Source organism: Chelon labrosus, assembly GCF_963514085.1.
Source record: "Chelon labrosus genome assembly, chromosome: 12".
Classification (NCBI taxonomy): Eukaryota; Metazoa; Chordata; class Actinopteri; order Mugiliformes; family Mugilidae; genus Chelon; species Chelon labrosus.
The window spans coordinates 11,071,850-11,096,605 of NC_140345.1; the positions used below are offsets into that span (position 1 = coordinate 11,071,850).

The 24,756-nt window shown below is 43.7% G+C and overlaps 4 protein-coding genes across 9 annotated transcripts; 1 reads left to right on the top strand and 3 right to left on the bottom strand.

The window, feature by feature from the left end:
• Positions 1-1,143: 1,143 nt before the first annotated feature.
• On the bottom strand, positions 1,144-2,803 carry LOC311497550 (uncharacterized protein; the record flags this gene model as incomplete). The annotated part of the gene is made up of 2 exons (XM_084557864.1): positions 2,579-2,803; positions 1,144-1,973 (listed from the first exon to the last, which is right to left on the bottom strand). Exon 2 carries the CDS (start codon positions 1,957-1,959, stop codon positions 1,144-1,146), a length of 816 nt encoding a protein of 271 aa, XP_084413990.1. The 5' UTR covers positions 1,960-1,973; positions 2,579-2,803.
• A 3,029-nt stretch (positions 2,804-5,832) lies between these two features.
• l3mbtl1b (L3MBTL histone methyl-lysine binding protein 1b) lies at positions 5,833-18,185 on the bottom strand. Of its 6 annotated transcripts, none has more exons than XM_084557081.1 (22): positions 18,145-18,185; positions 15,124-15,256; positions 14,145-14,340; positions 13,826-14,024; positions 13,598-13,727; positions 13,452-13,503; positions 13,060-13,154; positions 12,872-12,976; positions 12,645-12,780; positions 12,451-12,542; positions 11,883-12,034; positions 11,586-11,662; positions 11,240-11,325; positions 11,032-11,142; positions 10,832-10,946; positions 10,515-10,614; positions 9,897-10,088; positions 9,659-9,760; positions 9,518-9,582; positions 9,241-9,413; positions 8,968-9,030; positions 5,833-7,287 (listed from the first exon to the last, which is right to left on the bottom strand). In XM_084557081.1, exons 2-22 carry the CDS (start codon positions 15,232-15,234, stop codon positions 7,159-7,161), a joined length of 2,481 nt encoding a protein of 826 aa, XP_084413207.1. In that variant the 5' UTR covers positions 15,235-15,256; positions 18,145-18,185; the 3' UTR covers positions 5,833-7,158. The 6 variants fall into 6 exon arrangements, with proteins under 6 accessions (XP_084413207.1, XP_084413204.1, XP_084413203.1 ...); XM_084557078.1 differs by having other exon boundaries at positions 11,559-11,662; XM_084557077.1 differs by lacking the exon at positions 18,145-18,185 and adding an exon at positions 17,008-17,214 and having other exon boundaries at positions 11,559-11,662.
• LOC311497002 (putative transmembrane protein 244) lies at positions 17,338-20,711 on the top strand. Its single transcript, XM_084557082.1, has 6 exons — positions 17,338-17,934; positions 18,324-18,409; positions 19,648-19,721; positions 19,822-19,947; positions 20,039-20,083; positions 20,181-20,711. Exons 1-6 carry the CDS (start codon positions 17,902-17,904, stop codon positions 20,273-20,275), a joined length of 459 nt encoding a protein of 152 aa, XP_084413208.1. The 5' UTR covers positions 17,338-17,901; the 3' UTR covers positions 20,276-20,711.
• Positions 20,712-20,938: 227 nt separating this feature from the next.
• On the bottom strand, positions 20,939-24,602 carry sgk2b (serum/glucocorticoid regulated kinase 2b). Its single transcript, XM_084556325.1, has 12 exons — positions 24,080-24,602; positions 23,672-23,747; positions 23,515-23,584; positions 23,373-23,398; positions 22,886-22,943; positions 22,700-22,783; positions 22,463-22,594; positions 22,108-22,220; positions 21,619-21,838; positions 21,385-21,540; positions 21,218-21,307; positions 20,939-21,126 (listed from the first exon to the last, which is right to left on the bottom strand). Exons 1-12 carry the CDS (start codon positions 24,144-24,146, stop codon positions 20,965-20,967), a joined length of 1,254 nt encoding a protein of 417 aa, XP_084412451.1. The 5' UTR covers positions 24,147-24,602; the 3' UTR covers positions 20,939-20,964.
• Positions 24,603-24,756: the final 154 nt, after the last annotated feature.

Here is a 24,756-nt window from a genome sequence, read left to right on the forward strand (position 1 = left end):
CTCAGCAGTCCTAAAGCACCTATAAAACCCTTCAGACTGATCCCTTGTGTAATTAGAGACTGGAGGAGAAAATGCTGGTGATAATTAAAATAAAATCCCCCCCCCCTCCCCTTCCCCTCAGCCTTTTCAAACATGCTTTTGGCTTAATTGTACCTGCTAACACTTTCCTCAGCATTGTTTTGCCCTATTTTCTACTATTTCTCGGCTTTGCAGCAGCCAAGGATCGAGCATTTGAATAAAGCGTAGGAATCAGATGATGAAGAGAGAGGAGATGAAAGGTCGGGATGGTGGGAGAGTGAGCCTTCCATTGCTCGACTCACAGGACCGCTTTTCTCAGTTAAGCCACGTCAGGAATAACTCATAACAGCCTCGCCAGATTTATTTATTTATTTATTTTTTTTGTAAAGTTGTTGCTCTTTTTCTTTCAATCCAGCCGCTGATTGAAATTCCTTAAGATCTTTGCTGAAAACCGAGCGACTCACTCTGGGGTTTCCGGAGAAGAAATGTTGAATTACAGTAAAAACTGGATCTTGCATGTGTTCCGAGCACCAGCTGGTATTTATAGCGTGGCTGTAGGTGTCGAGTGAGAGGAGTGTGGCCTTATGCGCTTCTCTAGTTTATACTGAGACAGAATTTCCTCAGATAAAGAGCAGAGAACACTATGGTTGTGAGATTAGATAAAGACTCGTTTGAGACTTAATCTGCCTCATCCTCTTAACTGAAGGAAATATAGACTTCTGCAGGGAAGATGTGTGTGAGTGAGAGAAAGAAGAGGGGAGGGAGTGTGTCCGTCTCCCACTATGCTACCCAAATAACTTTCCCGCAAACCCCCTCACGTCCAAATATGGTCAAACCAGTTGTGGCTTTAGGGACTTTTGGGCACGGGTTGAAGTCAGAGACAACAAGATGGCGAGTTGACATCAAACGGCATTTCAAATGTGGGTGAGTCAGAGAACCATGTAGGACAAAAACACCCTTCACAGACCATGAGTCAGAGCAACTGCGCCATTTGGAGGCACTAAAACATACCAACAAACATTTCATCTGTTTATTGAGGAATGCATAGTCTTGTGTGAGTGCACGTGAAACTTTTAAGTGTGTCTCATCATGCATATTTCATGAGACGGTAGCAGTGGAGGGGGTTCAGTTAATAGGCGGCGCTGAGGAATCTGTCCGTATGTTGAAGTTGATTTCACTAGAATTGCAGGAGTCTGAGTGGACAGAGGAGCGAGAGATGGAGAGGCAGGGGGAGGGAGGGTGAGGAGTCGGCTCCTGGTGGTGCAGAACTCGGGCCAACAGCGTTGACCTTCCCTCCTTCTCCTCCTCATTTCTGTCCACCTCTTCGTTATCTTTACCTCCTGCGTCAGGAGGAGGTGGTGGCGATGCTCCGCTGCTGATGTTGTGTATGTTTGCCTGAGGAGGAGGAGGAGGAGGAGGGTTTGAGAGAGGGGGTGTGTGGGCAGGAGTGGCCCAGCATCCCTGCTCCCCGTCTTTACACTCCCACTGCTCTTGACAGCTGAAGCTGGGCTGCTCCTGCGAGTCCTCCCAGCAGCTCCCTCCCTTCAGATCCTCAAGGTCATCAGGTGTCTCTCGTCTGAGGATTTCCCGGTCCCGGTTCTCGTACAGCAGCGTGGCGGCGCAGATGAAGATGAAGAGGCCCACTCCCATGACGACCGGACCGGCCAGTTTCATCCTCTCGACGTGGGTGCTCCCGCGCCCACCCACGGGCTTTGGCGCTGCAGAGACGTAGCCGGCCACTGCTACGCTCATCCCCACCAGCACCACCACGACGCCCAGCAGCAGCCACACGCCTGGAGCGGAACCCAGGTGCAGTTTGGTCTGGAGGGCTTCACTCCTCCTCAGGTGTCCGTGGCATGCTGGGAGGCAAACAGGTGAGGTTGGGGAGGAGGGGGTGGAGTGGGTGGAGGCGTGGCTGCAGACTGGACTGGCAGCTGTCATCCTCTGGCTTCAGACTGAGGACACAGAGAAGACGGCTGAGAAAAGGCAAGAATGAAACGTGTTGACTGCAGCATCAGTGGCAGAGTACTGGGGGTGTTGGAGAGACGATAGTTTACTCCGCAGTGCACACAACAGGAAATAGCTGCTTTAATAAGACATGTGGCTGAGTTAATGAGATGCCAACCCTTCTGCAGCTCCTCCAGTGTCTCTGTGGAGCAACACCGACTCTCCACTCAGCCTCCTCTGAACCCGGACTGAACTGTTACTGAAACACTCATCCACCGTCATCTCTATGACTGACTCCTCGCAGGACCTTGTGATTTCACTTCACGATCCCACTGCAGTCATAAAAATGGAGTCACATCATCACAGTGATTGATCCAACTGAACTCGTGATTTAATTCCCCCCCCCCGGGCAAGTGGACACAACAGCCGATTCAGCAGGACGCATAAAGAAGATGATTAACAGCCTTTCAAGTTGGATCAATGGGGCGCCTTTACGCATGCATTTTTAACCTTATATTTGAATTCATGTTGCTCGACAGCACTGTTGCTCACCACATTAATTCACTTCCTGATATTTTAACGCAGTCTGAACACAGTCAGAGTGGGTACTTGCCTTGTTTTGGACGGAAATCCGAAGCAGAAACTGGCTCCGCGGCATTATCAAAACAAATAGCCCCCGAGTTATTCCTCCCACACCTCCACTTTGATCCGCGGGGGTAATCCACACTTTCACATAATTCCTCCTCAGATCAAGACGTGTTTCATTGCGGCGTGAGTCGGTGTGCAGCGCAACAGCGGAGCCTGAAATGAAGCTTTTATAGTAAAATACAGTCTTTACTAAAAGTGGTGCAAAGCTGCTCTGTGTCCCCCTTCTCTCTCTCTCTCTCTCTCTCTCGCTCTCCCTCCCTCGCTCTCGGTCTCCGCGCTGCTTGTGCGCCTATGCAGCCTGTGTGTACGTGTGTGTGTGTAGAGGAGGGGTCGTGGGAATCTGTGGCTGGTCCAGGCCAGTCCCACGGTGAGCCCGGTTATTTATTCTTTGAGATCAAGTGTTTTTAAGAAGTTCCAGAGAGCGCAGCCTCCTCGCTCCTCCATCTAGCACCTAAAAATGTAAATACATAAATCATAGTGAGCATGAAAAAAAAAAAAAAAGTCACGCTTACATTTTGCTGACAGATTTGAAATATATACACGTTTGGATTTCTTCTTGGTGCATGGCTGGATTGACCTGTTAAGGAGCCGCCTGTGCAAACATTTATACGTGGGCTCCTAAATCCTACTACCCTCTGAATATGAATACTGCCTCCTTCAAGACCTGCATATAGTCTTTAGTATTGTAGTATTGTTGCTACTTAATACAATTTTACAGAGGACTAGATGTACAAGAGGACAAGACAATGTAAAATAATTAATGTCTTAAAAATAACTAGGCCTATAACAATGTATAGGACCCATGTACACTTTGATAATAACACATTTAAGTCTCCTAAAGCAAGGGCAACTGGACTCACCACTCCTCCAAGTGGCTTCTGAACAGAGGAACTAACGAAGCTGCTTAAATGAGTGAAAAACATCTTAAAAAATCTCAGACAAGTTCAGTTCCCTGTGTTGTAGCTTTGTTTTTTTGGATGTACTATGACCTGGGTGACATGTAACTAAAGGCACCACAACGGTCTTGGGATTCTTACACTTTTGTGTTACATTCTTGATGTAAAAAAAAAAGATGCTTTGATGGAGTTTGTGGTTAAATCAGAACTTTTTAAAGTTTAAAATCCTCCGTTGTTTGCTCAAACGAAGCTAAAGCAAAGACAATATGACTTGTTTGAGTTTTCTTGAAGGCGTTTCACCGTCGCCCAAGTGGCTTCTGAACACGACAACTCTGAACTAACGAAGCCACTTGGGATGAGAGGTAAAACATCTCAGACAAGTCCAGTTCCCACATGTTTGTTTGGATATACAACAACCTGGTCTACTGGTCTTGGGACGTTCTTGATAATGTCAGAAATCAATTACTCCGGCTCTGCAGCAGCAACTATGATTCTTTATTTAGCTGCCCATCATTGTCCAACTATGTTGTGGAGTTATGATGGAGTCTGTGGTTTTTATTTTTTTTTTATTTATTTATTTATTTACTTTTTTTCTCTTCACCCACCCACCCACACAACACAACACGTACAACTAGCACAGTTTATTTTGTTCAATGTTCTACACTGTTTTTGTCCTTGTCTTGTAAGCACCTTGCTTGTTTTTCTAAAAAAAAAAAAAAAACTGAATTTTTAGAGTTGCGGCATCTCTCACAGCTATCTAAAACAAAGCTAAAGCAATGGCAGCTGGACTTGTGTGAGTTTTTCTTTGAATGTGTTTCACCATCATCACAGTGTTTTCTTCAGTTCTGACTGTTTGGTGTGGAGTTTAGGTTTTTATTTTGAATTTCCCACCAGCCACTCATGTAAAACTTAACAACTTCCGACTTGGATGACGGATAATCTTCACAGACATCCCTCAGAGTTGTCATCAGATCTGTGTAAACATATTTTACTGCCTATCCACATGGCACATCTGCAGCATCTGGGCCACAGCCACCAGTCGTGGCTCGGTTTGTGGCGGTTTGATGTGTGACATGATGGGTCTAGATGGGCCGGCAGATACAGCCCAGCCGTTTGTGTGAGATCTGGTCCATCTATGTATCAAGGTGGTTTTGTGTGAGCGTCAGCTTGGGCCGGATGTGGCCCACACAGAAAACTGGTTTGTGGGTGAGTTTCCATGTGGCCCATATGTGGGTGAACCACAGCCAGTCAGTTCTCAGTCCTGCTGTCTTTTTACAGAAGATTTGGGCCAGAGCTGATGATTCATTTTAGATTAAAAAAAAAAAATGATTACATGAATTTGATCATGTACCTCTTACTGATTTAATGTTACATTCCCATGGTAGCTGTGAAATTGTAGAGAAATAGCTCATAGTTGCAGTGAAACCTTGACAGTACGAACGTGATGTTCATTATCAGGAACATGTTGTAAGTCTTCATACGGGAATGGATGGAAGCCGGCGGCAGCATGGCATGAAATACTGTCAAACTCAGCAAGCATGGTTTGCAAACTGCAGTCACTGGAGTATAAAAATAATCGTTTCGTTTACAGGAGAAAGTATTGCAAAATGCATCAACTGCTATCAGTGACTTCTTGGCCAACATGTTGTCAACAAATCAAGAGTGCGTGACAGAATAAAGCTTTTAAGTAAAGCGGTTAAATAAACATAGAATAAAAAAGTAGATCGACTTTTTCATTACCCTGCCTATCGTCTAAACAAACACCATTATCAGCCTGACAGTATAACCACCTGCCTAATATCATTCGGGTCACCTCTTGCTTCCAAAACAGCCCTGGCCCGTCGAGGCACGGACTGTGCTGTGGTATCTGGCACCAAGACGTAGGCAGCAGATCCTTTCAGTTTTGCGAGATGCAAGGTGGGATCTTAATGGATCAGACTTGTTTGTCCAGCACCTCCCACAGATGCTCAGTTGGATTATTATCTGAGGAATTTAGAGGCCAAGTCAACACCCTCCCCTTGCCAATTTTCCCTGCTTCTAACATCAACTTTGAGGACAAACTGTTCACTTGTTGCCTAATACATCCCACCCACGGCAGGAGCCATGAAGATAAGCAAGTGTTATTTACGTCACTTTCTGTGGTGATAATGTTATGGCTGATCAGTGTGTTACAGTAACAGAGCTCTGGTAGATGGATCACTGTTTAGGAAAACTGAAGGAACTGTTCCTGCTCCACGATCTGGTGAAAAAGCTCTCGGAAAAGTTAGTGAGACCTTGAATTGTGTGTGTGTGAGTTGAAATGAGGTCAAACGAGGACAGCAGGCCGTGTGCATCTCATTTATTTTCACCCATTCACACACTCCGTCAAACAGCCACAGCTACCTCAGAGCCAGAACTGCGTACCGTTACCCTTTAAATTACTTAATACATAAATAAAAGCTGTTTGCATATAAACAGTTGCTGATGTACACATTCCAACTTGCTGATGTACACGCACAGAGACACTGACAATGTTGTTATTTCTTTCTCAAACTCTATGAACTGAGGCTCTTTTTTTTATTTTTTTTTTCCAGTTCACTGCCACAACCTTTTCCCCTGCAGACAGATGTCAAGCCTTTGCATAACCAGGCAGCAGTAAACTCTGGCAGGGAGCGAGACAGTCCTTTTATAGCTGTATACTATTTACATTGTGAATGACAGGTTATTTGAACCATGGGCAAGATGATTACTATCAACAGAACAACTGAAAGCTTTAGTTTAACATTCATGACAAGAGCAGAGCTGGTTCATTGTCCTGTTCCACCTTAAAAGGCTGCACGTTTCCTTGATTTAACAATTAGCCCTTAGTCCCGCTTGTCACAGAACAATCCTCTAACCCGAAAACCAACACACACGAGATGGTAGGAAATGACATCCTCATGTCCCAAACACACTTAATCACACTCGCACACACGCAAACACACACAAGAGTTTAAACCATCCCCCATTCAAGCTGAGCTTCAGCCAACTCCAAATTAACCAGACGCTCATGCCCTTTGGGCCCGTGGAGCGGCCCACTTTCTCCATCTACAGGAGAAAAGCTGAACTACGTAGTGCTTCTTCTGCTCCACTGGGCTTCACATTTTAAATCTTTCCACGGCTTCGAGATTGTATTTTGCAGCTTTCAAAAATAAAGTCTGTTCCCATGTAAAAAGAAACACTTCTTGTTCCATCCGCTCTGAGCTCAAGCACCGTTACGTTAACAGTTCAGATAAAATGAAAAATGCAACAGAATGATGACACTAAATCCAATTCACAGACTTTACAATGGAAGCCTTGAAGGTGCCTGTATAGTTTTTCTTTTTTAATCATTCAGTAAACAAACATAATATAAGTTAAGGAATCCTCGTGGTGTCATGAAAACTCTCCCGTCAGGCCGACATGTCCGTCATGGAGAGAGGAGGGAGGGAGGAGGAGGAGGAGGGGATGGATATTTTTGAGGCGATGGCTTCCACTTGTTTCTCTCGTGTAGCTGCACCGTCGCAGAGCAGAGCTCAACAAATGAAACTTGTTCTTGCTTTTTTTTTAATCAAACGTTTTCAGTCAAGTGTCGATGAAGCCGGAGCTGAGGAACCTGTGAGGAAGGAGCGATCCCTCGCGGAGTGGAGTCCTACTCCTCGTCAGCGTTCTTCAGCATGAGGATGGAGTTGAAGATCTTCAGAGCGGGTCCTAACTTGATTGACAGGATCTTGACGATGTCTGCTTGGGTGAGTAGCAGGAAGGCCTCGCCATCTATTTGCTGAAAAGAAAAGAATATTGTTTAGACACATTCTTTAAATAAATTGTTGTTTTTTAAGTCAGGCTCCTGATTCACAATTCCTCCTTTTTAAACATTTAAAAAAAAATTCTGTAACCTGGCGACACAGGAAACAGGTTGTGAACACCACGGCACAACTAGAGGTGTAGTTTATAGTTTTCAAGCGGCCAGGAAGAATTGATTTCCATTAATGTAATACCTACCATCAGCAAAATAGCTGTATTTTAAACCAGGAACTCAATGAGTGTTGGCAGTTTCAACATCATTAATCTTAAAAAGCTTTTAAAAAAACATCCAGAAGTGAATTATGAGCCAACCAAGGAAAAGGAGGGATGAAGAGACCGTGTGGGGGAGGAACATTTGGAAACATGAAAAGATCTGACAGTTGTCAAATTCATCGTTCTGGGTGAGCAGCTCTGTCAGAAAACATTATAACAGATCATATGGAGCCATGGAAAAGTCTGGCAGGCTGCAAATGCGTCTCCAAACTATACAAAACAGCGATAAAACACATTTTATATAGATGATAAAAATATATAAAAGAGGTGAAGGTGATTAGCTGTCCTAAGTATTAGCTGATACCAAATTTCAGGCCTCTGAAAAGTCTGCCCGATATAAAAAATATTATTTAACTTGCAGTTATTTGGAGCTTGCTTTACGTCAGACACCAGAGAATGCTGAACTGGCAGCCACACGTACATATTGAACTGATCAAGTCAATGATTATTTATTGCTGCCACTTGATTGTGTTAGCGCCGCATGGACAGTATCGTTTTTCAAATCTGAGCTCCCATGCACAGCACACGGGGAACAAGGAGCTGTGTGCGTTTTCTTCACATGTTCTTAAATGCAAAATAAGTTTTGTGCGAAGAGAAGGAGTTTTCTGACGGGCCACTGACAAACTGAGTGAGAGAAGTAACAAAGGCACAGAGCACTTTCTCAAATTCAGGTTTTAAGCTTTGAATTGAACATATTTCTCCCACACCTTGTTTTTTATAGTTCGTTCTTTTTCGGTTTTAGATTTATTTACTGTTGTTCGTAAGGGAGACTTGCAAAATAAGAGCTTCATTGTATGATCTTAACTTTTGGGCTGTTTTTACTGTGCAGATGAAAATAAACATCCTCAATCTTGAATCTTGAAACAATAACCGCTGTCACAGAGAAGCTCACACTCACTCGTTTGATAATCCAAACAAGGCAAACGTCTCGGAAAAATCCTGCTGGATGAACTCGTGTCAGTTAAGTAGTGACTAAAAAATATGGGCCAACTCTATTTTTCTAAAAGACTGATGAAGCAACGGGAAATAATCTTAATTAATGATAAGGTTTCACCTCGAGAATCTGGCCGTTGATGGATCATTAGAGAGCCACTGACTGTGAAATAACAGGAAACCATCCATGCTGTTGTGAACCGATTTCTCTAATTGCAGTATCGGATCATTAAGAAGTGAGCGCCACCCACAGATGTTACTAATAAAAACCTAAACTTACCACCTGTCATTTAGAACTGAAGAAGAAGCCACTTGGATGATGGTGAAACATCTTTAAGAAAACCTCAAACTAGTCCAGTTGCCTTCATTTTAGTTTTAATAAACACTTATTAGCTGAAGCTACAATAAGTATGACTGTGTGTGACGTCCTGTTTGGCAGTGAAGTCCTTACCTCTGTTTTAAATGTAGCTGCGTGTTCTTTACATCCTGGGAGTCCTTTGACAAAACCGGCCACCTGACGAACACAATGGACGTTAATCAGTAAATCTTTATCTGCTAATCAAAGTGCCTTGCTAACCTGTCAGGCAGATAGAAAAACACCAGAAAACTGCTCCTTAAATATTCATGCAGGTTCCCTGAATAACTAGTTGCCTTCTTGCTGAATGAGGAGTACGTCTGTTTTTAATGTGTGGACACAGTGTGAGTGTGTTTAAGCATGTCTGACCTCCTCAGCGCTCCAAGCGGCCACTCTCTTGGCAGTGAGCCCCAGGACCTCGGGCAGCAGCTGGCAGTGTTTGTCCCAGCAAAGAGCCACCCGGTGGGGAGGAGAGGCAGAGAGGCCGGGGGAGAACACAGACTCGTGAAGGGCCTGCTGGAGAGAGATGGCGTCTGGAGAGGCTGAGGAGGAGGAGGAGGAGGAGGAAAGGGGACACAGCAGTCAGTGGGATGAGGTTATGGTGTACAGGATATGATTCATTTCACACTTTTTTTTTCTCACTCACCTTTACTATCACCTATCTCCTCTTTGACATAGTGCATTTTCAGGTATTTGGGAACTGGAGCCATCCTGAAGAAAACATACAAGTTAGAAGACAGAACATCATCCAGAGCGCAGCGTGCTGTGTGTCACCGGTGACGGGTACCGTTTCGGCCTTGTTCCATTGTGGCTTTGCTCGCTGGCTCCCCCCACTGACTCCGACTGGCTGTTGCGTCCTGATCGCTCAACCTCCACTGTCACTGGTTTCCTAGCAACACACAATAATCCTTGCTCAGGTACAAACCACTAAACAGAGTGGCATGCAAAAACCCTGATAGGAGCGCTGGTGAGCTTTTAAAGTGTTGATGTTGTTTGTTGGGCCTCGTGTGTCTTCAGCAGCAAACCTGTTCTGGGCATCCTCAGCACATTCAGGCGGCTCTGGCGTCGAGGTCTGTGTCATGGTGTTGGTGTGAGGGTCGGGGCGTCGCCCGCGAGGATGAGGTCCACTCAGGGCGAGAGGTCGCTCTCCGCTGAGACGGTCCGGCAGCAAACCCTCCTTGTTCAGATTAATCTCCGAGTAGGGACAACTCACCTGACTGCACACAGGAACACACAAACCTTACTCACATCTAAAACAGGTGTCCTTTTAAAACCAAACAGACAGACTTTCACTTTTTATTTTACAGGTTACAGCAAATAGAAAGGAAGAACAGCTAAAATCATCTTGACTCACACTCCCACAGACACAAGCTACACATTCAGACTGCAGGCAGCCCACACAAGTACAAATGACATTTGAAAAAATGACTCTTCTCCTCATTTGGTTAATGGGATTTCATAGAAATCAATTTCAAAAGTGACGCATTTAAGGATGGAAGTGTATTTTTAAAAAAAGTCAAAGGCAAAAAAATAATTTAGACTATGTAACACAAAAATAACAATAAGTGACTATAGTAAATAGGAAGGGACATTCATAAAGTGCCAACTGAAATGACAACTGAGCAGTAAAATGTGCCAATAACCTGTAGTGTGTCCCATGGCGAGGTCCCCTGATGTGTCCAACCCCGTTGCATCCTGGTGTGGGACATCCTTGTCCTGGGGCCGTCAATAAATCACTGGAGCCTGAAATATATACACAGTCGAGGGAATGTTAACAAAACTATGCAAACAACTGCAGGACCATTTTGGATTCATTATAGATTCCTCCCAAATCCAGAAGTTCACAGAAGGCAGAGACTAAGTCTGCTGACTCATCTGTTGAAAATAAAACCTTGACCTGAATACCAGGCGGGAAAGACTGGGACAGTGTGTGTGTGAAATCATCAAAAGTGAGTCTCACCGTTGGGACACTGTAGTGGGTGTCCAGTTTTCTGACACCACCCTACAGGGTGCAGGTCAGGACAGTCAGTGTCCACCCAGTAGTCATACTCTGAACTCCAGCCATCAAAGTGAATCTACAAAAGATTCAAAATGAAGCAAATTAAGCACAAGCTCAGCACCGAGCACGTGAAAACATCCTGACAATAAGACATCCAGCACCTTCAGTCTGTGGTCCTCTGTGTCCGCTATAGTGGCAACACGAATGAGCATAGGGTTCCTCCTATCGACAGCTTCCACTTTCATCCCAATCTGGAAGCCATGTGGAGGTCGCTACGAACACAATGATTAAAAAAAAATAAATCATTTGGCCGAATATATACATATTATCAACGTTTATGTACTGTATATTTGTGTGTTTGAATCATACTGGTTTGAAAGCTCGTGCAGGAGCAGCCTGCGTCCCCGTCTCTTCCAGGTATTTCTCCCATGAGAAACTCTTGGGTTCCTTATATTCTGAAGCAAGGACATGAAGATGCATTAGATGCATCATACACTGTAGACAGATCACAAATCTACACTTGTATAGCCTTGTTTCTGCAGTTATTACGGTAATCTTAAAAACATAGCTTAGCACAAGTTAATCAGTTCATAAGCTTTGTCAGCAACATTTTCATTGTCATTAATATCTGAGTGTTATATTCTACATTAATAATGCCCTGAGGTATACTGAAGTAATTTATACTGACCCACAGATGAGGTGGTCTGTGTCTTACCAGCTGGAGTGGTCAGAGTTAAGTTAGCCTCTTTACAGTAACCCACAGGGTGGATGTATGGACTGCTAGCATCACACCTGAACAAAAAAAAACAAAACAAAAGAAAAACACAGGTAAATCAGGTGCACTGGGAGTTTTATTAAGGAAAATGTAATAATAAAAAGTGTTTTTAGACACTCTGTATTTCTGTGTGTTTTTGTGGCTCTTGCAGGTTTTCTGTTCATCCTATTAGATACATTTCCACATTATCATCAGTACACAGGCATAACGTCTTACAGGCTTAAACCAAGCTCTTACCAATAATCATATGTGTCATCCCAGTTGTCAAAATGAATGAGCAGGCGGTTGTCGACAACGGCAGCGATCGTTGCTACACAGATCAACAAAGGGTTCTTCCTGTCGACCGCCTCCAGTTTCATCCCTGCTCTAAATCCGGATGGCGTTACAGACTAAAATAAAAACACACATTTAGCCAGTGAAAATGAAATCCACGGATTAAAGAACCACTTGACAGCTCTAGACAATACACCTATCAGCCACAACATTAAAACCACTGACACACACAGTGGTGAATAACAATGACCATTTTGTGACGATACAATGTTCTGCTGGGAAATTCTCTAACTGATCAAGTATCACTGGATACTTGACTGGAACAAGCCTGATCCACAGAGCCCCCCTCCCCTCAACCCATAGGACCCAAAGGCCCCCACTAACAACATTCTGTTGGCAGACACCACAGGACACCCTCAGAAGGCCCATGTCACTCTCAAATGAGTTACAACTGTTTTGGAGGCACAAGGGAGACCTACACAATCATAATGTTGTGCCTGATCGATGTATATACAAAACAATTAGTACTCACCGTGTTGAGGCTCTTGAAAAGGTGTTTTGGCGCCAGCTGACCCCTGCAGTTCTTCACATACATGCTCCAACTAAACTCTCCATCTTTACAACCTACAACAAGGGAACTTTAGTCAGGACTGTTGCTGACAGTCTATGCTCAAAAGTACCATCTGATAGATGGTGTTCGTTAATGGACAGTGTATCTGTGAATACCTTTAGGCAACAATAACTTGTGTCCATTCTTCTCACACCATCCGGCTGGTTTCAGGTCCCACGAGTCGGCGTTGGCCCAGAAGTCATAGCATTCTGGATAGCCATCAAAATGGAGTCTTACCCTGTAACCTTGGATCTGTGAAGAATAAGTACAGTGTGCATATGTGAGATGAATTCCCAATTATTCCTAATCGCTGTAGCAAAGCTACAAACATTTGGACTCATACCTCTGCAACAGTGAGCACACAGAACAGAGATGGATGCGATGGGTCGAGGCCCTCCAGCTTCATTCCCACCTTAAAACTGTTCCTGCTTTGAGGAAATGACTGATGCTGCAAGACAAACGCACATCACAGCCTGGTTAAGATAAAAGTTTCACAGTTACACTTAACCATGTAAAGCGGTGGGCTTATACCTCTTTGAATAGTTTGACTGGAGCAGCGATGGCCCTCTCCTCTTCAAGGTAGGCAGGCCAACTCCAGGCCCGCTTCTTATTGGGTGGGGCAGCCACTGACGCAAAGAAATATTCACATATTATGTACTGCAATTGGTGTCTAATAAACTCCACAGTCTTCAAAAGTGGTTTATGTCTCACTAGATAAACACAACAATAAAATGCATCATTGTTAAAACATCAAACATTTAAACACAAATTTAAAACACTATAGACATGTCCAAGACCTTTTAAAGCCTTGAATTCATGGATTTTATTAATATTTAGAAATAAACTAAATGTTTATATTGTCTCTAAATATTACTAAAATGTCCTTTCCTCCCTCTCTTTACAGCAACAGCAGTCTAACTTACCCAGTTTAGCAATTTTGGCTCCTCTCCTGCCTTTGGTCGTCTTAGCTTTTTCCTATAAAAGGCAAAATAAAAAGAACATGTTAATAATCAGATCAGCACTATCAAAAAGATTCTCACCCTGCCCTGGATGGAAGCATGCTCCTCACCTCTGGTTCTTCTTGGTTGTCTTCCTCTTCGTCACCAGAATCCATGTAGATCTTCCTCTTTTTGCGCACACGTTTGCCGAGCCTCTCACCTTCTACCGCCTGACTCTCCCGTGCTTCCCCTGGAGATGATCTTTAAAGAAGAAAGATTTGGCCCATGATGAAACAATGCATTAGAACAACTGAAGGGCAACAAAGTGGTATTAGAGAGCACCAGGTGTGTGATTTTACCTGCCACTCGAGGGCTGGGCGCAAGCGGCACAGAATTTTCCATCCCCAGAAAAACGGGCCCCACAGGCCCCGCATCTCGACAGCTCCCCATTTGGCCCCATGTCTGCACCGGAGCCAACTTCGACACTGGGACCAACCTCCACACTGGGACCCTCCATACTGGGGCCCTCCTCTAAAGACAAAAGCACAGGACCAGCTGCTAGAAAACAGAGGAGAAAGACGGTCTGAAACTGAAGCTGCTCATTGTTCCAAACAGGGGTAGGGGATAAAAACAAACGCAGCAATTCTTTATAACAATGTTTAACACGTGCTACATTACCTTTAGCTTGAGACGGTCCTGGCTTACTCTGATTGGCCTGAGCTTTGGCTGTGCCGGTCTGTGATTGGCCCTCTGGTGGAGGAGTGGGCGTGTGAGACGGAGCTGGGTCCAAGGTCTTAGATTTAGGGTCCGCCTCCTGGCCTTTGACCTCTACGTCTGTGACAATCTCAAGAGTCCCAAACTCTGTCATGCGAAACTGAAACACAGATATGCTCATCAGGGTTTATCCCAGGAAACCGCTGAGCCAGCATGATTCCCAAAGTAAGTCTGAGACAGTCTAAAATAACAGCCAAACTCATTAAACATGTGGCACAACATATTTCCACTGTCTTCCCTTGAATGTCAGTATTTTCATCCATTAAAATCATATCCTTTTTAGTGCAGTTTGAGTTCAGGCAGCGTGCCGCTCAGCTTGCTAAACTCTCAGAAATCCCTCCTCTGTTTGGACACACAATTGACCCTTTGCTGGCCGTCTGATTGGTCAACTGAGCACCAACCACAGGGCTCCTACGCTTTGTCAAGTCCCAACTTCCTATGTTACTGTTGCTAGGTTAGACAAACAATAGCAATGCAGGGATCCAACCCCATAGAAAAACACTGGCATCTTTTAGATTTCATTAATCTCGTAATTGCGATTCTTCACAAATGTACAGCTAACAACTGTGGAGGAAATAATCACACATGAACACTGAAAACTGGTTAATAGACTCGCAATTTATCCAGTGTCTACTAAAGTTATCAAGATTGCTAATGTTAGCCTCCTTGCTTCCAAGTTGCCTCGACTCTTTCATAACAGGTTTCCAGTGTTTTCCTATGATATAATTGATATCATTCGTCTTATCTCGCAACAATAACATAAGAAGTCGGGACGTGACAAAGAGGCGTCCTCTGCCTGGTGGTCAACAGACCAATCAGAAGGACAACAAAGGCCCAGTTAAGAAAGATCCTGCATATGAACACAAACAAATCTGTGTAGTACCCTGATATCGCTGCCTGGCAGTGTGGCAATACCATCCTTCCAGTCCAGAGCACCCATCATGTCAAACTCAGCTCCCTGGGAGGGGCCATCACTGGGTGGTGTCTCAGTCATTCCCACTCCTGATATCACCAACCTGCAAAAAAACAGTCATTCAAAAATATAACACGCAGGAGGGGATACAGAGGTTCAGTCTGAACCTCTGTCTTTATCTTTGTCGCTGTTTTGTCAACTGTGCTGGCTGTTCATGATTACCACAATGAGACGGCACTCCTGCATGGTGTTAACAACAAACTGTTCAAATGCGGTTTCAACCTGCACTTGTAAACAGCGTGACGCAGCATCACCGCTAGATGGCGAGTGTGCGCTGGTTTGCAGGATCCACCATGCACTTCGATTTCACACAAAACAGTCAATAATAATATTGTTTTGCTGGTCATCTAACGGGGAAACGCGTGCACAAACGGCCCCATTAGGGTGAACCTTCATCACGATCATTGACAAACACGAGGAAAGGTGTCTCAACTTTAAGTTAACCACACAAGTTCATCTTTTCCTTGTTTTAACAGTATCTCTTAAAACCGACTGTTTGCCTGGTTATGAGCAAGGGAGAGGGTAATTTGTTTACCAAGTTCAAGGAGAACACTGTTTTCTGCATTGACTGCCCAAACTTATAAACGTTTTAATCCGTCTAATATTACGATATAACGTTTTAGTCTTGACGCATGTTCAACACTGAATTAAGGTTTTATTTTCCGTTTGCGCCGTGGTCATAACCATGTTAAAAGTAAACAACAGTCAGGGCCAATGGATCTCGATGAAGTTTGACTTTGCACTAAATAGCTCAGTTTTATTCTAGCCATAAATAAAAGTGTATGTAAGAGCGCCCATGATTAGCATTCGTCTTATACAAAATGGCGGAGCATAGGAAGAGGCCACCAACACGTTTAAACTATGTTAATTACTCAAGTTACCAATTTAAACAAATCGTGCAAAGCTGCTATGCGTCGAACAAAAGCTAACGCTTGCTGTGTAATTTCCTGACTTGGTGTTTTCATTCACTCTGGTCATTTTTCTTCACTTTCCCCTTGTCACGGAATGTCAGCCCAGGTTGCTAGCTAGCGCTGACATGAAGCTAACAGTCAGCTAGCTCCGCTCCGTTCAGCTGAACAGGGGGCTGCTAGACGGCTAGCCGTAGCATTGTGACTGGATGCAGCCAGCTAAGGACAATCTGTAATAAATAAGTTTTCCGGTTAATAACAATAGGAAAACGCATTAGCAAAAACACCGATATTTCGCAGAATATCAAACACAGTCGCAATAACACGGTGCTACTGTTACGAGCTTGAACATTGTTGCTTGATTAATTTCTTCAATAGAAACTTGAAAAAAAAACGATTTATTCTCGCCGTTTCAAATCAGAGTGAAAATAACGTGAAGTAACGCTGACCAGCAAAACGAAGGCCGGCTTTTAAAATTTCTCCCCTGTTAACGGCAATAAATGAGTATTAACGCCCGTATTGTTTGGAAATTGTGGAACTCACCTCGTTTCTGTTTTAACTCTTATTTAGAGCTGGATTGAATTATGCGCATGCGTGCAAGATGCGCTGCCTGACAACTTTGGGTCTCGGAAAAGTTCAGTTGCCTATCGGTGGTCAATACAAGGCCTGCGTGCACTTCCAACACGCCCAAAACTCAGTTCATTCCCGACATTACAGATACCAGCCGCCGGAGTGGGGCTCGTATTCCCCTGTTTGCCACAAAACCGCATTAGAAGTGTGCTCCCCCCTCAATAAGTACGAGTGTGTATCAATAAAGCGCAGGGACCGCAGTGTCTACCGTTGAGGAGCGGTTGGTTCCTGCTAGGTGTTCAAACTGACCGATTACCTCTTGTTTTCAACACTGCACGACCATTAAATCACACATTTGTGTAGATGCAGCCTGATCACAGGTGACTGTCAGCTTCTGTGCATCGGCTCTTAACTGTATTAGATGTAGGATTAAATGATACTCCCTCTAAAAACACCCAAAGTCGCGTTTTTAACCAAAAACGAGGCGAATACGCCGCTACACATGAGCCTTGGCTGACTTTGGCTCTTTAACACACGTTCAGACGTGTCGCCTGTTAAAGCGCGACAAATAAATCATAAATGCACACACTGGATACAGTTAACTAACATACCACCACACAGAATTAGCTAGAATAACACGATATAGGTGAATTTTCACTTAAACGCATCATAAAAGACGCCTTAATGCGCCAAGACGCGTGGTTAATGGTTTATGCGATGGCCAATAATTTTACTTTAATATAGGGGTTACTTAAGTTCTCAGTTCTTATCTGGACGCATTTGGATAGACTGGAAGTGTTTATTGGGTGCAAACACTCACATTTAATCACATTATCAGTAGCTAACCTGCAGTAATCCCTCCCACATTGGGCGTCTTTTCTCCTGTGTGATGAGGCTACAGATACGGGCTAAACCCCTGAAAATAGAAAGCACTCGGAACAGAAAACCGCTCAAATATCAGTGAATGCAACTTGACGTGCAGATAAACCGGTGCATGTGGAGAAATGTGGCTTTTTACAGTAAACAAAGGCCGCCCTGATACGAGGTGAAATGAGTTCAGCTCGTCAGTAAAAAGCGGCGGCGCTGCTCCGTGCCGTGGGTTTGTCGCTAGATGGCAGAAGGAGTCCAGTTTCTGGGGGATTAGCGGGGTCGTACAGCCTGCTGCAGCCTCCGTTATTTGGAAAATACAACATCTAATCCAAACCATGAGATGGCATTCAAAGGAAAAGCGGTCGACTCGAAGGTAAGTGATCATGTGTGTTGGGATTTATCCCCAGTCTGTTGTGGCGTCTCTGTGAACTGTCAGCGTGGATCGACAGTGGGAGTGATGTGCGATAACAATAAATAATGGACCGAGTGTGATATGTCTGAGACAATATACATCACTTTTCACTTGTTGTGATAAAGCGGCAGGTCAGGTTTCAGCGGATATAGTGGCTGTCTGCCTGCTTACCTACAGCGCACATCCCTCCCCCTGCAGCCTGGTAGCCTGTAATACTGTAGGACTGCATGCTCAGCTTCAGGTTGGCATTTGCTCATGTTGCGTTACATGGAAAATATGCGGTTTTGACAAATGACAACCAGTAAATGACCACCCAGTGTCATCTTTCTCCACCCCCCCCCCCCCCCCAGACCGTGCTGTTCAACCTGCTGCTGTGTCTGGCCATATTTTACTCTCTTTTCTACATGATTGGGAGCGTTTGCTTCGGTGCCTTCAGGTGAGAGTCCCTCACACGCATGCGCAGACACTCAACGCGAATGTACATTACCATACACTCAAAAATGAATGCTTTCTAAAACAGTCCTGCACAAAATCATAATGTTGAGTTTATTGAAACAGCGTAGGAAAAACAGCAATTCAAGTGTATGATAGTTTTTGAGGATGTATTGTGGTGCTCTTTTGAATTAAACACAAAAGTGTTTCTGTTGTTGAGCCCACTGACAAAAAAATGGGTTGTCAAAATAATTGAAACACATGTTGGGACAACAGTAGACAATTCAATAGTCAATAGTTAATAGCACAGTTGAATCAACTGCTCTCATTGTTAATTTAAACAAATGCAGAGTACCATAACCATGATGACACAGTTTTGTGCAGGACTGTTATATTAAAATGCATTAAAAACGCACATTTCACCAGTGTGCCTAATAAACAGGTAAGTGAGTTAAAGTCTGCCCATATTTATTGAAAGGACTGAATAAACAGTGATTGTGAAATGGTCAGCTTTTTAACACGTACACTCCACCTTAACGTGAGGCCTTTAATGGAGAGGGCAGTCAAAATAGGTTTAAGTCTTTTGGTGAATTTTACACTGTGAGTTTTCCAAAATACATTCATTCATTCCTCTACTGTAACCGCTTGTCCTGTGAAGGGTCGCGTGGGGGGCTTTGAGCCTATCCCAGCTGTCACCGGGTGAGAGGCGAGGTAAACCCTGGACAGGTCGCCAGTCTAGCACAGGGCTAACACAGAGACAGACAACCATTCACACTCACACCTACAGCCAGTTTAGAATCACCAATGAACCTAATGAGCATGTCTTTGGACGGAGTACCCGGAGAGAACCCACGCAGACGCAGGGAGAACATGCAAACTCCACACAGAAAGGCCCAGTCGGCTCATGGATTCAAACCCAGAACCTTCTTGCTGTGAGGCATCAGTGCTAACCACCTCGCCACTGTGCCGCCCTCCAAAATACAAATATATAAAAAAATAATAAAAACATCGTGTCATGTGGAGTCTGCAGTTTGTGGTGGTCATTTGGAGGTAACAAGATATATGCACATTTCACGAAGAGCATCAAGAGCCACTTAATGTCAAAATTAAAGTCCTCTTTACTGGCTGTTGGCATTACATTACCCACATCCTGTGTACTGAGGCTCCATTTACTTGATGTCAGGTCGATAACACAAGAGCTGACACGCTGACAGTTTACACTAGTTATTTTTCCTCATTTAGGTTGGATCACTTTGACGGATTGATCCCATTTGACTTTAAGACCGAACCTGCTGAGTCCAACTCCAAATACTTGGGTGAGAACGCTTACTGACTAACACTTACTGTAAAGTGACCAACGATGAGTGTAAGCTTTGTACAGATAATGTGTTCTCTAACTGTGTGGGTCTCCCTCAGTGAACCTCCTGTCCTTGGAGCTCACCTACTTTTGTAGTGGCCTTTTGTTTGCTGCAGTGGTGAAGAGGCGGGTTTGGGACTACGCCGTCACTGTCACACTCCTGCATGTAGTGATCACCAGCCTAGGTGAGCAGAAATCTGACAGTACGCTTAGTAAAGTACACATCTGAATGACCAAATGTGTTGTGTAATGCCATGTTTTGTTTCCTTGTTGCAGTAATGTTGGAGTTTCCCATGGTGTGGCAATGGTGGCTGGCTCTGGGTAAGAAAAACTCCTCTGACAACTTATCTTTAAGCCGTCAAATTCAACTGAATAAGGCCAATTGTTTTTAATGCTCATCATTTTCATTGTTTCGTAGGCAGCGGCTTGTTTCTGATGATTTGCAACGGTCAGCTGATAGCTTACTTCACCTGCCAGAGTGAGCAGAGCTACGCCTCATTCAGCATCTACTGACAGACTGTAAGCAACCCCGAGTATAAACTGTTTTATAAACAGTCTTGTGAAGTGAAGTAGAAAGGATCGGAGCAGATGCTCTCTTCCTCGAGACACCCATTAGATTCTCTGCAGTGATGGGCTTTTTCTGTTTGTCACTAAAAAAAGACTCCTCACCATCACACGGAAAATGTAGAGCTGGGTCCAATTTGTGTTTAAGCTTTGCCAACAGACTGGCAGCCTGTCGTTTTTATGTTAAATGCCACAAAGAGATGCTTTCTGTACTTTACTTGAGCTGCACAATGATTATGCAGCATTAAGGCAGCCGGAGTAGTATTGTGAGTATATTTGTAAACTGTGAATGTAATAAGAGAATGGGAAATTTGCAATATACTTTGTATATTTTAAAATATAAATGAGAAGTGTTACCAAATAAAGCTGCTGTAAGTGTTCATTGTTCAATATGATGCATTAAAGCAGCGAGGACTGAAAACATGACCCGCTTATTCCATGTCATGAGCTAATATTGAAATAACTGTAATGACCTCAAAATATATTCATCATTTAAAAAGGGAAAAATGCAGTACGCTGCATTGTAAGTGAAACAAACATTTGCTCAACTGCTTAAAAATAGAAAGACATCCATTTAATAATTTATGACATAAAAAATTAATATTTGAACAAACATGCTCTCAGAGGATTTGGTGTTGTTATGAAACTGGCTCTGCTGACACGAACTCCGCTGGCTTCATGAAGGAGAACCCCGGGAAGGTCTCGCTGGCAGCGGCTGCTTGGCATCTCTCGTTCACTGAGGCAGGTACAGGTTGTAGCGTGAATTCAGGGTCAATGTAACTAATATCACAAGGACCAGTCTGGAGGAGGGGAGGGAGGAGAGAGCATACACTCAGGTAAAGTGTGCCTTGACTTTAAACCATGTTGGATTAACTTCTGATTGACTCGTACCACTTTTGGGATAAACGGAGGTGTAATTTTCCTGGCAACAAGGTCATCCCAGTTAATGGAGGCAAAGAAGGGATGTTCCTGCAGCTCCACCTGGAAACACAACCATATTAATCACTCTTTTTCTTTATGTTCATCAACATTTCTCTCTCGTTTGTGGGAGTACTTACAATGTCTCGGCTCTGCCCTAAGCGTTTGGAGATGTCTCTTTCCAATAATCCTTCTAACAGTGAGCAGGCAGCTTCAGACAGACCGCTGCGCAGCTGCAGAGGAGCGTGAAGGATGTTCTCAAACATCTCTGCTTTGCTGCAGCTATAAAATGGAGGCTGAGAGAGAACAGGGAGATGGAGTAAGGTGAAGAAGAAGATGAGATAATGAAAACAGATTATGTGACCTACACTCACCAGTCCGCAGATCATCTCAAAAAGCACAGTGCCAAGTCCCCACCAGTCCACAGCAGGACTATATGGCTGACCTTGTAGAACCTCTGGAGCCAAGTACTCGGGAGTCCCACAGAAGGTATGCATAATCCCACCAACGGCCACGCCTTCTTTACAAAGTCCAAAGTCAGTCAGCATCACATGACCCTCGCTGTCCAGCAGGATGTTCTCTGGTTTGAGGTCTCTGCACATAAACCAATCCATAGATTCTTGTCAAAACATAAATTAACTTCTCTTGATGTTGTTATTGTTTCATTTTCTTCAGGTTTCACATTGCATTCTTTTACACTTTATTTTTTAATGCGGCATTGGAGGCCATGGTGGATTTCAGTGGTAACATTTCACCATAATCTCTCAGCACGTATAAATCAAACATGAAGAGATAAAGTGAGCAAGCGGAGAACCAAGAAATCCACGAAAAGGGTGTTGTGGTCTGTCAAAATTGATATGCACCTGTAAACAATGTCAAGAGAGTGGAGGTAACCCAACGCCGCAGCCATCTCTGCAGCATAGAAAGCAGCTCTGGGTTCTGGAAATGAGCCCTCCCTCTGCAGGTGGTAGAAAAGCTGAAAGAAAAGACATGAGTGGTCACAAACACAGATTTGACAAATAACAAATCTCGCTGTACTGCATGCAAGGACAGTAAAGGCATTCTGAAATGAAATTCAACACAACACAGAGAGTTTTATAAAACCAGAAGAAGTTTGCTAATTCTGTTGATGTACCGTATGTTTAAAGATGCATAGCTCTCCTATGAAAGTCTCTAATTTTGACCACCACACACTTGTTAAATTTTAAACACACACACCTCCCCTCCATTGACGTAGTCCAGGACAAAGTAGAGCATGTTTGGTGTCTGGAAAGAGAAGTGGAGTCCCACCAGGAATGGATGTTGTAGTCCCTTCAGCAGCACACTCCTCTCCACCATGACGTGCCTCTGCTACAAAGACATGGGGAGATACAGTAGGTTTGTGAGGATTCTCATCCAGGTCACAGATCATCCAAAAAAACTAAAACAACAAATGTAGATAGATAGACAGACTACCTCTTTCCTCATGACAATCATCTGTTTCTGCAGCACTTTGACAGCAAAGTAGCCTCCTTGTATTCTGTGTCTTGCCAGCAGCACCTATAAAAGTTAAACATTTAATCCCTCAATGCCAAGCTCACAATAACACAATGTCATGTGAGAATAGATAAAAATAAATAAGTAAATAAATAAAATCCCCACCTTTCCAAAGCTTCCTCTTCCGATAACTTTGAGGTAGTCAAAGTCTGATGGTTTCATCCTGTTTAATATAATGACAGAAAAGAGTGACTGGAAATGAAAACTTAATGTTGTACAGATCAGTTAATAAGCAATGATAACTATTGGGCTGCTGTGTTGTGACCACACTTTTAAGTAAAGGATCCCAGTGGATGGGGAATGTCCTTGTAATGAATAAAAAATAAAAAATAAATAATAATAAAAAAAAAGCATCAGAGACTACAGCCATAATCTGGAATGAGGGTCACACAGTTGGGAATCACTTGGGAGACTCTCCTATGAAAGTCTCTGGCCCCATGTCAAAAAAATGATGAAGTAATAAGTGTCACGGATACATGAACTTATTTATAACTACTTCTTAAGTGTAACTAAATAGTCTGGTACAGAAGGATAGACGTAGTCTGAAGTGTCATAAAATATCTCTTGGTGTCGGGGGGGGTGGATAACTTACTGGGAGCTGTCTCCGTTCTCCGAGCTCTGGGGGAAGAATAGACACAGAGGGTAGTGTGGTCAAAGGTCAGGTTTAGTTTCATCTCCTGTCAACACTCAGAAAAGTCAGGTTTTTTAAAAAAAAAAAAAAAAAAAAAACTCACCAAAGAAGCTTTCTCCTCCTTCCCTCTCCTCAGCTTGCTTTGTCGCCGGAGGACTTTCTGGGCATCTAGGCTTCAATTAAGACGACAAAATCCAGCACGTTAGTTTTTTATTTGAGATTAAAACACAAAATAAAAGTCTGTGTTTGTCCTGACGTACTGTTGGCAGAGTTTCTGACTGGAAACAAGTTTCTGTAAGAAGTCACTGAAGCCAACTTTCTTCCCCTTGAGCAGAGCTGGAGAACAGAGGCAGGGGGTCAGTCAGTCCCTTACATAAGAGTTCAAAAGCTGCATTTACTCAGCAGATGGTTGGTATTTATTAATCACATTATTAGAAACCACTTTAAAAATGTCTTCCATTTTTTTGTTGTTGTTGTTTTCAAAGAGACCAAGTCTTGATAAATCATTTTAATAATAGAGTAAAATAAAATAAAGTGGTCACCTCTTTTACTGCACTAAGAAATAAATGTATCCTATGTAAATGTAAAATGGCATCCTGTGATACGTTAGCTAATTAAAACCTAAAACCTGAAGGAGGTTAAACATTTAACATAACTTTTACCGTTACCTGAGAGAAATGACACAAGACCCCTCATTTTGGCATAGGTCATCGGCTGCTCTTGAGTCACAGTCATTGGGATAAAGCTGCAGTTGAGCGGGTTTGTTGAACGGAGGAGAGGATGACAGGTCCGGAGCTGGGCTGACCCGCTTCTCTCAAACGTCTCTGTCCTACGGCTCAGATGTGAGACGCTATGAGGAGTGCCGGCAAAGCTGCGTTCAGGCGTCCTCGGAATTGTCACTATTGCGGAATGTGCTCACGTAGCCGACCGTGAGTGCAAGCATTTTCCATTTCTTTTTTCCGTGTCAGCGTCTGGAGCAGTTAGTCTTGCCGCGGGGTTATAGATAGCATAAGAGTTGTTGTAACAACGTGTCTGGGTGTTTTTTTTCCCATTTGCATTTCAAGTCATATGTATGTCACGTTACATTGCTAGTTAAGTTGTGCTTTAATGCTCGTCCAAAGACAGACACGTCAGTACATATCCAAAGTGCTTCAAACTCTTTACTTATACAGGGTAATAGGTCCACAGAATTAATTCTGCATGCGTTTGGCTATTTTATGTTTTTGATGTATGTGTCGAAGTGTAAAAAGGAGGGAGGTGGTGGCAATTTGGCTCTCCATCAACCAGGAGTGCTGTAAAATACTTCAGCTGCGGGCACGTGAATGCAGCACACTCAACTATGAAC